Genomic DNA, 16,505 nt, shown 5'->3' with positions numbered 1-16,505 from the left:
AAATGAAGCCAAAACAATGAGGCGCAATCACGACTTCATAAAGCGGCGAAAGGCCACCGACAGATTAATGAGTGCATTGCAGACTCCGGGCTTTGGAATGACACCTATATTCCACACATTGTGCATTGAAATAGGCAGGTGAAAGCAGTGATCTATCTCACCATGTGGTTTGCATAAATAGCACATGCCTTACTTCATCAGGCTAATATTTACCCTTGCCTTGTCCTGACAGCGACAACAACTATGCATGTCAGAGGCTTGACGTGTGGAGAGGAAAACCCTTTTTTTGTTCACTTTTCAATAAGACGACTGGTAAACTGGTTACAATCGCTTCGATCCTTGCAATGTTTCCTTCAATTGCAGAGGAAGGGGGATATTTCCAGCATTTCCAAACCTTCTGCTTGCCATTATTTCAAAGCGCCTGCCTCATTCACACAATGCGGCGGGAAGGCCAAAGCTTTTGGGATTGCCATCCTCAGACATTTAACGTAGCCCAAAGCACGGTAGCGATTGAATCGGCCCTCGACGAGTGAACAAAACGGAAGGGAAGGCAAGTCGATTGCATCCGACATATTTATTGGCAGGCCGGCCGGCCGCTTAAGCTTGGCACGGAAGCACAGACTGAATGGCGTTCTCGGCGACATTTTCTGTTCCACAGAAGTGAGTGCTGCAAGAGAGGGAAAGGAGAACAGTCAAGACTTGAAGCTGACATTGTCATTGAACAGTGGATTGAACGCTGTTAGCGGGGTTCATATATTCAAGGGGCTCCCCCTCTTTTTGTTCTCTCCGGCACGGCACGGCACGGCACGGCACGTGTTGACGCCAGTTGTCGTTCCTTTCAATTGCTGCCCTCTCTCAACATGAGATACTCCAATGCTGCCCTCTAGCGGCCGTGTCAAGTACTTCGGGATCTCAGCTCGGAAAGAGCAGTTGAATCGTGTTTTTGACACTTATTTGTTTTGTGTGTACTCAAATGTGGAAAACTAAAGCGATGTGGTGATGTGGGGATTCTCCACACCACTGTTCTTTTTTTCTTGCTTGCTTGCTTGCTTGCTTGCTTTACTTACACTTTCTTGTCTTTTGTTCTCAACAGCTCCACCTTTGACGCCCCATATTTTGGGCCCAGAGGGTTGAAGATGTGGTTGTTCCACCGGAATTTGATTTCCGTTACGGGGCTCACATCAATCTCAGCATCAATGTGCGCTTCGTAGGTCTTTCCTGGCTTTATCGTGCCCCTAAAAAGAGACGGGAAATCACTTTGTGCAATTCGTAGCCAACATTTTCAGAGAGACGTGGCTTAAAATAGCACGGAACGCCATGCGTTCGTGAGCTCGTATCGTAGCGAGACCCAACCTGTGTCAACTCGAGGAAACCAAGCAAAATCCCGGTCCCGTTTATAAACGGGATCGATCCATCCATCGGAGGAATGGAAAGATCTGACTGACGGTCAGCGTCGTGTCTTAAATGGCTTACACGTGAAGCAGGTATTCCTTTGTGCAGACACCTTCTTCAGCGAGAGCCACATACATGAAGCCTGGGTTAGACCAGCTGGGACCATCCAAGGTTACCTTTACATTGTAGCTGTAACCTAGTAACACAATCAGGAAATAGCATACAGAAACAAATAACAAACTAGATTGTTTGCTTGCATGATTGCACAATTGCACCTACGTCCAAAGGGTTCAGAACTGCCCGTGTTGAGGAAGTATTTTGTCTGTGAGGTGCCATCAGTCAAGGGGAAGCTAGCCGCATGCAGGCCCATCAATGGACATTTGTCGCCAGCGCACGGGAAACATTTGCCCTGGGAAGAGAAGGCTAGGTGAGGCGAGGCGAGGCGAGGCAGCTTGACCTTGATACACTTTGCATGCATTTCAGACACATTTGGCTTGGACGGCAACCGGATTGGTGGTGGCCAGCCAGCCGGCTTCGAGAAAAACACAATGCCGCCTTTGATCAAAAGTGCCATTTTCACCGACAGCTGCAGAAAGGAGGGAAGGAGAGCCGTTTCGACGTATCTGCCGCGACCCGAGTCCAATCTCACCGAATCGTCTCGGAAAAGCAAATAAATGCTTCGCAGCCGTATCGGTGTCACGTTGCAGCGACAGCTGGTGGGGCCGGACAAACACGCTGCGGCGGGCGGGGCGGCCTGTCGCTCCGCTCCCATTCTTTCCCAGCTGTCGCTTTCCGTGAATCAAAGCACCTTTTGCTTTGCATTTCTTTGCAACGTATATTTGGCTGGCGGAAATGACATCAACCGCGCGCGGGCCTCCTTTATGTAGTACCTACCATAAGTTTAGCACAAATACTTACAGCTGCAAAAGCGGCAGCGTCGGGACAAGGGTAACCGACAAATCCTTGCGGTTTAACCAAACTCTCCTGGTAGTACTGGTAGGCTCGGACATGATTGCAGGCATCAAATTTCTTCGTACCTGACGGGGAACAAGGTGTGTGTGTCTTAGCGCAAATATAATGATGGAGAGAAAAGAGCTAAACGAGGCCCAAAGAAAGACCTGCCTTCAGCCAGGGTCACTTCAAGCTCAGTGGTGATGGATGATGGATGACAGACAGCTGAGCTAAGGAGATAGACATTGTGTGGAGGTTTCCTCCGGCCACTAGAGGGCGTCGGGCTATCGGGTACTGTCAATGACATCTTGTCGCGTGAGGCTTTCCGGTGGTCTGCCAACTTGTGAGTGTCCCGTTTGACTTGTTTTTGTCTTGTTAGTGCTCTGTGCATGTGCAAATGTGCTACTAATTGCAAAAAGTCAGCCAATGTATCTCGCTACAGCTGGCACAATGTCACCCTCTAACAAAGTGGAATGAAGGCACGGCACTTCAAAGTGCATGCATTTTGACACAATTTGCAAATGTGTGGTGACAAAAAGCTGATCGTTGTTTGAGCCCAAAGGTCCATAGCGTGCGTCACGCTTGCTGTATTGGTACCACGTTGGCTAAGCTAGTCTCTTTCGGCTATCCGTCGCAGGAATATGGTGACAAAGCCTCCCTCCCTCCGTCCGCTAAGGTAAGGTAAGGCAATGACCAGACCTGTGACTACATTTTCAAAACATGTCTGTTGAAGTGATACAACTCCCTTTTCTTGCATAGTATTGAATGAAATGAAGTCGCATCGTGAATGTTGCACTTCTGACATGATCAAAGACAAAGTCTAAATCAGTCCTCCCACTTGAGAAGAATTTGTGAGTTCATCTGACCTTGCCAGACAGCATCCAGGTCGGTGAAAGCGCCTCTGTTTGCATTGCAGCCGGGCATCAGCTCTCCTCCGTTGGGGTAGAAATCCATGTGGCCAATGGGCTGCGACATCCCGAGACCTGCCAGTTTTCAAAGAAAAACAACAAGAAGGACACCAAAGTATAGTTGAGATAGCAATCGTACTGCCGACAGACGTGAATTCTGTCACGATAGGATATGCTGTGCTGTACTGTAATTGCTCCGAATGCATCCTTGTGTTTTTTTGCTTGTTTGATGTCAGGCAGTGGCTACAAGAAGTCTTTTCCAGTTGCTGCGGATCCGATTTCTCCAATACTAATCATCTAATAGCGCCTTGGCTCCCTGTAAAATCTAACCTATTTTACCTTGCAGATGATGAAACAGCCCCCATCTACCATCTGTCTGTCTGTCTGTCTAATTGGCTAGCGCTACGATAAAAACTGGACCGACATCACGAAACTGAATACAAATCATTTTGCTGGTGATGCAATGTAGAATTTGTCTCGGACGTCCCCTCGAAACAATTTGAGCGACAATGCCGGGTACCGAGTTTTGTGCCGAAAGGACTGCCGTCGGTGTGAATGACGTCAACAAAGGCGGCGTCGGTCGTGTCCAAGCGCACGGCTGCATTTGCGTCACCGAAGTAAGGCTCGGCGGGGTCCAATCCTGCCGAGTGACAAAAACGACGCACGGTGAAGCGGGCCGCAAACAACCGTGTGGCGTTTGTCTCGGCTTTACCTGTGATGCGTGCGAGGCCGCCGATCTTGCTACCGACTTCTCCGGCGACGTGAGCGCCAAGGCTATGACCAATCAATTGGAAGCTATTTGCTTTCTGCTTGTAGTTGCCCTGGGGCCGGCAAATATAGAAATAAAAGCTTCATCGATAAGCAAATGTATTGATAACTGGGTGCAGGGGCGGACGAGCTCACCATGAGAAATGTCATCATGGAAGCCACCTGTGCAGCCAGCACCCTGCCGTTATTGACTGCCTGGGAATACCGTGTCCTCACACCCTTTTTCCACTCGACAGCGATACAGTTGACATTCTCCCACATCAGCATAACCTGGACATTTCACAAAGAAACAGTGGAGTCAGATCTTTCCGTGCGAATAATGTTAGCAGCCACGAAAACATCTGTATTGATTTTTTTTGGGGGGGATGCGTGACAAACTGACTGGATCGCACCTCCTGCTTTGAAGTTGACAAAGAAGAAAGTCGTATGTGAGGAAGGAAGGAAGGTAGTAATATACCAAATGAGTCATTTTTGCTCGCTCGGGTACGACGAGCCTGTGCCACCGCAAAGGCCAATCCAATTGTGTCATATCGTTCAAAGTATTCCTTCATAATAATAATAGATGTATAATTCCCACCTTGCACATCTCTTGTGGCCAGTCTTCGTCATCTTTATGCAGATAACCAGGAATGATGAATCGAGTCTTTCTCGTGCCAGCGTAGTTTGACGCCTTGATGCTTGGGTCAGTCTTGATCTCCTGAAGGGTTCAACAAAACTGCTCCATCATGCTAACTTTGTAAACAAATCACGCTTTTGGATTGTCACAAGCAGGGACCCCCCTGGCTTACTGAGAAAAATGCAGGCGCTGGGTGCTTCACTGGGGCTACGATAGGGCAGCTTCCCCCAGCTCAGCCCAGCCCAGCCCAGCCCCAGTGTAGCAGCCGAGCTGTTGAAAAGAATAAAAGAGCCTCCTTCTTGCCTGGTAGTATCGGTTTCTCTGGGTGAAGAGAAGGAAGCGGGTGCCTAGCTTGTCTGCAGACCACGGGAGGGCAGAAACGGGTCTTTGGCTGGTTCCCCCCCATGGAGGCTGGTCATTAAAGCAACCCAGCTCACCTAAACACACCTCGGCGGCTACGCCCGTGGTGGAGCAGATACACGTGGACATTGTGCTGTTGAGACCCCTGACTAGCACATTTCAAGAGTAGACGCAAACATTCAGCTTTCTAACTTACCGTAAGATGCACCGGCAAAGAGGCACAACAGACATACACTCCACGTTGGTGACATCTGTTGAAAAGAAATGCCTTTGAGTCTTCATCGATAATAGGCCATGCAAAACAATGGGCATGATTTACCACAAGGTCAGGCAAGAAGACTGCAGAAACACACTGTCTTTGCTCCGGCGGCGGGGCGGGCTGCTTTAAATAGTGCAGCAGGCAAATGCATCAAATCCTGAGCTAGTGGGAAACGGCCAGATGGCAAAAGCCTGCTCAACACATATGTACATGGCTCACGGGCTTCGCGCGTGTTCCGGCCTTCACCCTGGGGTCACGCTAATCGGTATGGACCCTGCGCTCCACCCCGATACATCATTCAGTCAATTTGACATCACTTGCAAATTTGAAACTCTTTAGAGAATGAAAAGTCTTTGGAGTAGGACGATACCATCATTTTCTAAATCCATTTGTTCATTTCACGAAACGAGGAAAGGTACTCAAATCGGGTAGACACATCTTCACACTGGCAATCAGACCTGTATGGACAATTTGGAGCATGTTTGTGGAATGTTGGAGGAAGACTGGAGAAAACCTGAAGAAAGCAAAAACCCGTGCAGGCGTGGGAAAAGCATGCAAAGTTCCCACAGGAAGCCCCCCCCCCCCATTTGACTACCCATACGTAGCTCAGCATAATTGGCTTTGATCAATAACAAATTGGTGAGCACACAAAGGATGGGTCGTCATCATCACGAAAGAGTAGCCACAAAGTAGATCTACGTTTTCATATGGTTGCTCTCATTAGCATACTGGTTGTTTATTTGTGCCCTGTAATTGGTTGACCACAAGCCCAAAGCCAGCTGGGAAAAAGCCAAGCCACTATATTGTTAAAATGGCAGCAGCGTGTTGGCTAAACAGGCCGGCAGGGGCCAAAGCTTGTGCAAAGTCAGCCGAGATTTGGATCTGGCTTAATCCCATGTGAAAACAGTCGTGGAGAAATATCTGCCAATTAGGAGTGTCAGGCTTGGCTTGGAGACAAGCTGTGTGCGTGCGTGAAGAGAGTGATAGATAGATAGATAGATAGATAGATAGATAGATAGATAGATAGATAGATAGATAGATAGATAGATAGATAGATAGATAGATAGATAGATAGATAGATAGATAGATAGATAGATAGATAGCCTCATGTATTGTGGAAGCTTTTTTCTGCACACAACAAATGACAAGTGAGACATTTGTGCTCCCCGAGACCTAACAATAGATTGCACAAAGAACTTTCTGAGGAACCTTCAAAGTTGAGTTGGCGTCCATAGACGTTTGACTGGCAATATTTGTCTGGCGCTAGCACTTAGCACAGGTATGCGACATTGGAACTCTGGCCTGCTTCTAATGAGCATGTTGATGGACGAGTAGCCGCACGAAGTCACTGTCAAGTCGAGTCAAGTTGATTTGTATAGCCCTAAATCACACAAGCAGTCTCAAAGGGCTATAAAATCCTGCAATAGAAGTGAGCACCCGTTTTCAACCCAGAGCTGTTCCTATCTTTTGGTACAAACTGTCACGTACAACAAATAACGTTCCCGCGTGATGAAAGTTACGGACGACAAGCTCCCGAAATAACCCAGACTCGATAGATTGAACAAACAGTTCATAAAAGTCACTTTGTTTCGTTAATAACTTTGAAAGGAGCCGGTGAAATTTGCGCTAATCCCCTACGTCGGCGGGAACAAACAGTACTAAGAGAGAGAGAATGACTCGCTCACGTCACACTTTCTTTCCAAGCGTAATTACTGTCTTCCAATACATTCATTCATTGTCTGTCAAAACGTGTGAGAGCAAATAGACACCAGCACATCCCCCAAATTAGAATGAAGCAACTGGCACCACATCCAGCCGCATGGCTTGATTTCTCATCAAGTTGAATCCTACAAAACAGCCTTGATATTCTCACCACGTTAGCAAAGCGCCACGTTAGCAAGTCTGACGGAAAAAGGAAAGTCAGCCGTGCTGTGGCAAATCGCTCGTTATCATCCATTAGATTCTAGGTCCCAAATCCACATTATGGCCTTTAGAATGCAAGCGAGCTCAGTCGATGGATATGAGGAATTGGATTCTCCATCCGCGGTGTGAAGTTGTGAACGTGACACGGAAATGACATTGAAGTGGTGAAATGTCCCAGCAATAAACAGCTGCACTGCGGGAGCTGACCATGAGCTCCCGGCTAAGCAAGCCCTCCCTCATTTGTCGCGCTCCTGGAACCTATGTAACAGCCGCCCGCGTGGCCTGTAGGTCAAGCATGTCAGAGAACGCAAATCCAGAACATCTACCGTACACTATCTCGCCGTGTCTCTTGCGCTCGTCCGTCTTTCCATGACGTTGTCGTCGTGGCTGTGAGATCTATCTCTCTATCTATCTATATACATGGTCACTTGCAGTCAGTGGCTCTTTCTTGCCGTATCCATGCTGAAACTTGTTTTATGAATGCCAACCTATCCTTGATTTCTGAACAGAAATTTACATTCAGTAGATCAGTGATTGATTTCGACCATGCCAGAAATGCATTCAATATCTGATCAGATGTTTGCTGTGATACGATGGGATGGATGAGTTAAAAAACAAAAAAAAACTGTTCTTTTAATTTGTTCTTTAATGAGACAAAGCAGGCTACATCAGGGAGGGGGCATCTTTTTTCTTCTAACAACTGCACTCTTACATATATTTGACTTTCACATACTTCCTTTGTAGAACAGCACACAACTCAATATAAGCAATGGCTTTTTCATGTCGAAAAGGTTGATAATATTCCCGCTTGTTGCATCAAAGTGGATATTTTCGTAATCCAGTACCGCACCCCCTCTGCCTTGTCTAAATTGGCCTTTGACCTGCGACCTTCCCGGGGGGGAACGGAATTCACAACACAAGTATTCATTTTCCCAAAGGAGGTCAAAAGCCTGGAGCTTTGCATTGAAGGAGCATGCTTCTTTTTTTTTTTTTTTCTCATTCTGATAGTATCCTACTATTTTGTCACATAGAAAACTGAAAAGAGTCTGTTATGTACAGCCGAAATTTTCCCGACATGGAAACCGCAGCTTCCTTGTCCTGCAATAGTAACATTGATCAAGAGTCCAGTTGAAGCCTCTCTGTCTCATTGACCCCTGCTGACTAAATCAACTCCAATCGTGCAATTGAGAAAAAGACTGATTATTTTGTTAGCTTTTTTTTTGAGAAACGTAGTTGCAGTCGGTCAGTCGGCAGGCAGGCAGGCAAAGTGTTCCTTTGCGCCAGGGTGGTCCGTCACGGGCTTTTCCGCCGTAATTGCCTGCCCCGTCGGCTTCAGTCCGCGACACATCGAGAGGGCAACCTCATACCGGCCGATCCACGGCGTACTGGCAGGGGCTGAGGTTTGACACGCTATTCTGCACGCCGGGATATGTGAAGTTGGTGTGTTGCTTGGCCTTAAGTCGCAGACTGGCCAGACTGGAGTTGCAGGTGTCTCTGTACATGTAGGGGCTGGCCGTGCCGGCGTACGGGCAAGTGGCCGCCGCCGCCGCCGTGGGGCTGTTGAGATTGTTAAGGTTCCCCAAGTTGTTGAGGCCCGCTCCAGGAACTCCAGGCACTGCTGAGGGCACCATGTTCATAGAGGGGATGGAGCTCGGGGGAGAGAACATGGGTTGGGACGACAGGGGGCTTACGTTCACGGAGTTAAAGAACGGGAAGCTCTTGGCAGAGAGTTGGCTGCCGGCTAAACTCTTGGTGGCCCAGTTGTTGTACGAGTAACCCGCGTACATATCGTCGTAGGGTTGCACCAGTCCGTTAAACTGGGCACCGAAGCCGTTCTTGCACAATTCGGCCTGTTGGTTCCTCTCGCGCTTTCTCCACTTGGCGCGTCGGTTCTTGAACCATACCTGGAGAAGGAGACAAATCTTAAGAGTCTGTGGATTTTGCTTGCGGGAATACGGACAAATGGAGTTTGCGGCGAGTCCAAAAATCAGGGCTGAACAAATGACCTTTCCAAAGTGCTCTGAGCTCTGCACTTTGACTTTCTGTAAATAGACAGACTTGCGTGACATGCTAACTTAACTTATCGTGATGTTATTGTAGTAACCAAAGACTGTTGACATCAAGATGAGCGTAAAGCTTATGACTTTTCCATCTCACTCAGTGAGGGGAGGGCAGGGGAGGGGAGGGGAAGCCCCGGCCGGGCGCGAGAGGACACGAGCCAGCCGCTTCAAGGCGTTTATGGACAGGGCTCAATGTCAACGGTTAGCTGCAGACATTCTGCTCATGGCTCCTTGCAAGCAAATCAAACAGACTATCTATCGTTTGGCATACCCACCCTGACCCGTGCCTCAGTGAGATTGGTCCATACGGCAATCTCCTCTCTCGTGCTCATGTCCGGGTAGCGGTTCCTCTGAAAGGTGGCCTCCAGCTCCTGAAGCTGCTGGCTGGTGAAGTGCGTCCTCTGCCTCCGCTGCTTCTTCTTCAGCGAGCCGTCATCGGTACTGGATTCATCCAGCTGGTTCTGCTGGGATTTCTCTGTGTCTAAAGGCATAGCATAAAGGTATAGTCAAGATCAGCCATTGCATGAACTGGACTGACCAAACATTTGTGGCTTTTGGTCAAGGTAGAAAAATGTGTTTGCCAATGTTCGACAACGGTTTTTGTCGTCAACTTTGAACACGTTCAAAGATGCCTTCCAGTTCACGGCGGCTTGCATTCCGTTTGGAGACGGGCTGAAATAGTGAGCAGCACAATGAGTGTGGGGGACCCTCCGTCCGTCCGTCCGTCCGTCCGTGTTATGTCTGCCAGGAAGGACTCTGGCAGATTTGGCTGCGGCCGGCTGCAACGAGGACCTCACAGAAAGAAGTGAAATGAGTTGGCCGGCTAATCCCGCGGCTCAGGCTTTTGTGACTGGCTCTGTTTGGTGAGGGTTTAACTCTCTGGGAGCGCTTGGAAATCATCAGCGGGGTTTAAAAAGACACTCGGCAGGGCCACCGGCAAAACCAATAAGAGCCAAGCCGAGGCTGTTATCTGCCAGTAAACTGACACTGGCTAAGCTGTCACTTAAGGCCAAAGTGGAAAACACAATCGAGAGGAAAGGGCAGGCAACGCGCTTCCTAACAATGGGAGCAATCTGACTGATAATGTGCTGACAAACCCGACTTTTTCCAGGTCGGCTTCGGCCCGCCGGCTTATTACGCCGGGCTTTTAAACAAATAACCCGGCTCATGTCATCTTCTGATTGAAAACCTCTTTTCACTCATTTCAGGCCATTCACCGTTTGGTGTCTGCCCTGCAGGAAACAAGTATTTCTCAGGGTGTTTAGGAGAACATTCATTCAATTTACACTCGATGATGTCATTTGATTAGGGAAGCAGATCATGCATCCAGTCTTGTCACTTTTCATTTGGAAAAAAAAATAGGAGGAAAAAAAAAAATGACGTATGTTGAATTTCCATCCTTGCAAATGAAGCATAAGGTGGTAAAAATAGACGCTTCTATTTATTCCCTTTGTGCGACTTTTCTCAAACGAACGAAGGCTAAAAGAAACAGTGGTTGGCCCTGCACTACCAGTGGACCAGTGGACCTCCCTGGCTCGCTCGCTCCCTGGCTGGCTGGCTGGCTGGGCCCAGAATAGGAGGTTGACTTTGACACTTAGTTAGGGCGTGAAAGCATGCATAGCCGCCCCGGGCGCATAGCCGCACCGCGCGCATAGCCGCCGTCAGCAAATGGATTATCCGAATCAGACAACAGCCATTTGAAAAAATAAATAAATAAATAAAAGACGAGGCTCAGATTTATCTCAAGATGTCCCTTTAACAAAGTCATTCGAGTGGTTGTATTTTTGCTCATATAGACGCAATTTTGCTTTGTGCAATTGATACCTGCGCGTGATTAGTTGTAAAGGATGGTTCTTCATTCATTATCATCCTCTCAACTGCTTATTCCCTCTGAAATATTGACAGAAATGATTCGATTTGTCACGGGCATCTTCGACAATATACATTACAATCCTAAATTTGGTTTGGGTCAGACAAAGCAATTGGATATATTTATATATTTTTAAATAATAATAATAATCATAATCATAATATATTATTATTATTATTATTATAAAAAAAACTACACGTCCATACCCAGATTCTCTTTTTTATTTCATTTCGTTTACAATAACACTGGATGAAACGAAAGAACGCGAGTGTGCACGGCGCGGGATGTTTTGCGAGCCATGCAAATGTACATTGAGTGTAGACGGAAAAAAAAAAATAGCTCGTGCTATAGTCGATGAACCATCACCTGAACATGCGTGAGAGTGAGCACGAATAACTGACAATGATTGAGGATTACAGGATACGTCATGCGTATGCATTTCATTCATAGGTCATGCATTTCATTCTTTATGCATTTACAAGCAAGAGCGCTTTCATTGAACTATACAAAATGAACACTTTTAAATCATAATCATCCAATCCAGGTTATGCAGGACAGAGATGTCTGAACTAGACCACGGAATAATAACTCGATCTGAATAATTCAACGCTATCCAATTAATTCAAAGCGGTCGTGTGAAGACACACTGAAATGATTTGACTGGGGAAGAAGGAAAATTAGTCCACGCAGAGGACAAATTCTTTCGCGTGCAGCCAGCCATACGTATGTTGTGTCCTTTCATTGCATTGCCGTTTTAGTGCTCACGAAAAATTCTGAACAAAAACAACGGTGGTTGTGGTGTTTTAGTGGCGCAACCACCTCGTCACTTCTCGGATAATTGAAGCAGAAATATTGGAGACGACGTGAGGCCCAGCCAAGACTTTTAGCCAACCAAAGCGTCCAAAACAAAACAAAACAAAACAAAACAAAACAAAACAAAACCGTCCGTCCGTCCGTCCGTCCTTCCGTCCGTCCTTCCGTCCGTCTGTCCGTCCATCCATCCATCCATCCATCCATCCATCCATCCATCCATCCATCCATCCATCCATCCATCCATCCACACACATCTTGTTATTTGAAATGAGCCCCTCGATATGTAGCTCATTGTCTTTTTCAATTGTTGCTATTTGCATCATCAGGACGCAGAAGTAGTTTGGTGAGGCCAATAATCGCGCTGGTTCGCTCGCCCGCCACTTACCGCTGCTCTCCTGGCCTTTGCATCCCTGGTCGTGCTGCGGAGTTCCGGAGTCGGAGAGCGACAGCGCCGGGCTGCGGGCGTCACTTTCCGTCAGAAGATTAAAATCCATAACCTGGCTCTCTCTCTCTCTCTCTCTCTCTCTCTCTCTGCACCCAGGCGGAGAAGCAAAAGACACGTTCAACGCTGATCACTGACAAAACGAAAAGGTCGCCATTTTTCATCTTCCGATTTTCATGCATTCATTCAACGAATTGCGTGTTAACAACCAAAATGTTGATGAAAAAAATTCCAAAATTCAATGCAGAAAATTGCATTCGCAGGATTGGATTTGTTCTTCTTTTTATATTTATTCAATGTATGTATGTTATATATGAAAGATGTATATCGTTATATATTAAATATGCCATATATTCTATTCCCTTCCTCTATTATTATTATTATTATTGTTATCCTCATTATTATTTGATACTTCTTCTTATGATTATAATGTTGTTGTTTCCATTTTTATTATCATCATTATTATCATCATCACTCTCATGATTATTATTATTATTCTTATGATTATATGTTGAAGTGGAATTGAGCCCAAGCCATTCGTTATGTTCAATATTTCCACTCCCACTTTGTGAGGTGATGGAGGCCTGCCCTGCCCTGCCCTGCCATAAAATGGCTATTTTAGGCCAGAGAGGAAAAGCAATATTTATTGCTGCTGCATTTGCAGGCCAAGCTGATGAGACCAGCCCTCAAAATAGCAAACGGTTTATTTTATTTACTGCAGAGCAGTTAACACCTCCAATCCGTGGGCTTTGGGTGGTATGGATCGAAAATATGTCGGAATATGAAGTGTAACGTTTGGAATGCCGCGTAGCTTTTTGCAAGACACTAAATCCTGACAGAACATGGGCGGAGGGCGGGCGGGCGGGCGGGGGGGAGTTCAGCTCAATCCAACCTTGTGTCGGAATCCAGGCAATATTTTCGAGCCTTTCCTAAGGAAGTCATTCACGCTTTTCAAAGGTGATAATCCATTCTTTATGCATGCGTGTTTACTCGATATTTGGATGTGTGGGTGTTACAGCTTTCATACTTTGAAGTGTATAAAAAGACAACTCCATGGCGCTCGCTCAGCTTCACTTCCAAATGATTGTGCGTCTTAGCCATAAGCATCATCACATCATGTGAAAATATTTGAAGCTATAAAAGCTTGCTTTTGAGATCCCTATCAAGTGTTGGTGTTTTCAAAAACGGAAAAGCCTTCCCGCAATTCAAAGTTGCTGCCGACGAGGTGTATCCCAAAACTCATGTCCATGTGTTGCTTATGAAACAAGCAAAGAGGCAATCTTTCAAGGGTGAGCCCTCGCTCCCTATCCCTCCCTCCCTCCATCATTCCACAATATGTATCCTTTACATTGTAAACGGATGGCCCTCCGCCTCTCCCTATGTTTAGAACTGAAGCGACTTTGGTGCGTATCCGGTTGTGGGGGACCCCCATCCGCCTCGCAAATGAGATGTGGCGACTCGAGGGCTTTCTCCTACATTCATTCAAGAATTTTCAACCGTGGCCCCAGTTATTGCTTTGAACAAAAAAAAAAAAGAAAAGGGACAGGAAAGAAAATAAAAAGAAAAGAAATACGATATGACATCATTGTGAACAAGCAGCTGCCAAAGTGCTTGACTTTTTACACGTGAATTCACGCGACAAGGTTCATTTTGGAATGATGATCCAACATGTCCTTATGTCGGAGACACTTGAACGAGGCTCTGTCATCTCTCAGCCAGATTGACTGACATCATTCCTATTTCCCATAGCGATATGCTTTCAGACTTAACGTGTCGAAGCAAAGCAAATCTTGAAAGACTCTTATTCCATCTGCGTCGAAATCATTTTGATGGATTGTCACTAAATGCGAGCGGTCCACGGTCCGTTAATACAAGCTCATCGTAATAGTTTCGACTACTGTACAATAATAATAGGTCCGAAACGTGAAAGAGTGCATGCAAAAGATTAAGTGTAGATTTTGATGCCGGTGAATTGCATCTGTTTTCCATTGAGCCTTCGTGAGAATGATCATCGCCTTTCACCTCAAAATTTGCTTTTTAAAGCCCTGGGCTAAAAGTCCTTTCTTGGGAAAGAACATTCGGGGCTTTATACATAAGGTCATAAACTCCTCGTCGAGAGAGCTGATCTTTGTAAGCATACTGCCTTGGATTATTGACACTGATAGAGAATTTGGAGGTTCAAGTTGATTTGGAGGTCACTATACTCCAATTGTTCACATGCGTGTTAATAATGGATGGAAATGATCATATTTGTGTCCTTTAAGTATCATTAATCAGCATAGCAACAGTGTAACCCGAATGAAACGTGCAGCTCGAAGCTTGAGTTCGCAAAATGAGTCCCTTTTGGTGGACTCAGTCAGTCTGTCAGTCAGGCAGACAGACAGAAATGCAGCAGGCCCATTTGCGACTGAGCAAGGTCTATTTATTTTTTGGTCTGGAATACGATGGTAAGACAATCCAGAAGGGTGATATATGTCTGACACTGATGGATGGCCAGACAGACTGGTGTCAATGTGGTGCTGAGAGGCCCAGCGGCTTGGCAGGCGGGCCGACGGGCCGGAAGGCCGGCAGGCGGCCACGCAGCTAGCCAGCCAGCCAGCCGGCCACGCAGGCAGGCGGCCACGCAGCTAGCCAGCCAGCCAGCCAGCCAGCCAGCCAGCCAGCCACGCAGGCAGCCACGCAGCCAGGCAGCGCCTTTGGGTGCAGCAAGGGAGGGAGGCAGCCAGGCAGTCATTTTGTCCAGGACAAGGTGTCAGCACCCTGACACCCCCTTTCTCCAAGCATTCCTGCCTGCCCTTCTCAGCCTCCACACACAACAAGGGGGCGGGCCACTTGACAATATTTCCAAAATCAAGATCCTTCGACACCCCCGCGAATGACCAACAAGCTGCCACATAGGCGAACAGGGTGCGTGATCTAAGAACAAACTCAAATGTCACTTGGGAGGTTCATGACAAATATATATGAAAAAATGTAGATATAGATTTAAAATAATATTGCAAGCAGTGAATTTTTGTTTTAATGCTACAGGCATGTTTGACTGGCTGAATATTCCATTTGCAGTGGCTGTGCGGATTAGCATAAACAGTATCCCGGTAACACAGTTCTCATTATTGAGTATGTATGACGATGATAGTAATAAAAGATAATAAAGGATTGTAAAAAAAATCCTCTCATTTTGGGGGAGATTGTCAGGTCCATCTGGAGGTCCGTTGTGCAGACGCTTCGCATTTGCACGGACAGCAGCTATCGGTGCGGGAATTATTCATAAACGCGTTGAGAATTAATTCTAGGGATTAAGAGTTGATTAAGATGTGTGTCACTTTGCTGTCTGAGAACTTATTAAGGGCCTCCTTGAAGAGGCGGCAGATGGAATTTCGCTCCAGTGTTTGTAGATGTTAATTCCTGCCCTCCAATAAGAGTCATTTGCATATGATTGGGGGAGGGAGGGAGGGAGAAAGAGAGAGAGAGAGAGAGAGAGACAGAGAGAGAGAGAGAGAGAGAGAGAGAGAGAGAGAGAGAGAGAGAGAGAGAGAGAGAGAGAGAGAGAGACAGGGATGGGAGGAGGCCAAGACCTGCACAATCAAACACAGCATCCACCAAATAACTACCAGCGCACGTCCGGACGAGTTGTTTACGACAAACAGACTATTTATTATAGTTTGTCACCCAAAAAGATTTGTTATTTTAATTGTGGACATTTCTGAGAAAAGCAACATCATTCGAAACATTTGAGCACATCCTGTCTGCTTGTACGGTGACACCAAATTCCTTTACAGGGTTTGAATTGTAAAATGTTGACTTCTTTTAGCCATTTTGCATTGATGGAATAACTAAGATTTCTGACGATCGAAGCGTTATTTTTGATGATGTAATTAAAAAAATGCTGAAAGGCGTGACTACAATAATAGACTGCTTGTACTTCATTATTTCTTATTAGAAATGATTTGTATATTTATTTTCACATGGATTCCTCATGACCGTCTCCCACCCCAAAATCATAAAAAGAAATATAGCACCGGCCAAACATTGATCGAAATTAACATTGCTGAGTATGTGTCATTGGCGCATGGCTGCAATATTGGAAAGGCGTTTTTAATTTTATTTTATCTTCTTTCTTTCTTTTGAGATGAAATTAAATTG

At 46.3% G+C, this 16,505-nt stretch overlaps 2 protein-coding genes across 7 annotated transcripts in view; both read right to left on the bottom strand.

Annotated features, from left to right (window-relative positions):
• Positions 1-561: 561 nt before the first annotated feature.
• Positions 562-5,333, bottom strand: LOC147049733 (inactive pancreatic lipase-related protein 1-like). Of its 4 annotated transcripts, XM_085921519.1 has the most exons (13): positions 5,192-5,333; positions 4,939-5,090; positions 4,597-4,716; positions 4,155-4,289; positions 3,964-4,072; positions 3,772-3,891; positions 3,210-3,326; positions 2,311-2,429; positions 1,850-1,978; positions 1,672-1,801; positions 1,474-1,588; positions 1,068-1,235; positions 562-667 (listed from the first exon to the last, which is right to left on the bottom strand). In XM_085921519.1, the coding sequence occupies exons 1-13, from the start codon at positions 5,244-5,246 to the stop codon at positions 598-600; spliced, it is 1,539 nt and encodes a 512-aa protein (XP_085777645.1). In that variant the 5' UTR covers positions 5,247-5,333; the 3' UTR covers positions 562-597. The 4 variants fall into 4 exon arrangements, 3 of the variants coding, with proteins under 3 accessions (XP_085777645.1, XP_085777644.1, XP_085777646.1); XM_085921518.1 differs by having other exon boundaries at positions 1,672-1,978; XM_085921520.1 differs by lacking the exon at positions 1,850-1,978.
• Positions 5,334-7,832: 2,499 nt separating this feature from the next.
• Positions 7,833-16,505, bottom strand: part of pitx3 (paired-like homeodomain 3) — a 19,842-nt gene continuing 11,169 nt past the window's right edge. For 2 of the 3 annotated variants that reach the window (XM_085922351.1, XM_085922352.1), the window contains exons 2-4: positions 12,306-12,451; positions 9,513-9,718; positions 7,833-9,081 (exon numbers count right to left, since the gene is read on the bottom strand). In XM_085922351.1, the coding sequence (XP_085778477.1) occupies positions 8,539-9,081; positions 9,513-9,718; positions 12,306-12,451 (895 nt within the window). In that variant the 3' untranslated portion in view covers positions 7,833-8,538. The remainder of the gene's footprint in view (positions 9,082-9,512; positions 9,719-12,305; positions 12,452-16,505) is intronic. The other variant, XM_085922353.1, reaches the window with a different exon arrangement.

The sequence above is a fragment of the Syngnathus leptorhynchus genome, chromosome 10, assembly GCF_054491065.1.
Source record: "Syngnathus leptorhynchus isolate UIUO chromosome 10, UIUO_Slep, whole genome shotgun sequence".
NCBI classification, from domain to species: Eukaryota; Metazoa; Chordata; class Actinopteri; order Syngnathiformes; family Syngnathidae; genus Syngnathus; species Syngnathus leptorhynchus.
This window is presented reverse-complemented; position numbering and strand designations above follow the sequence as displayed.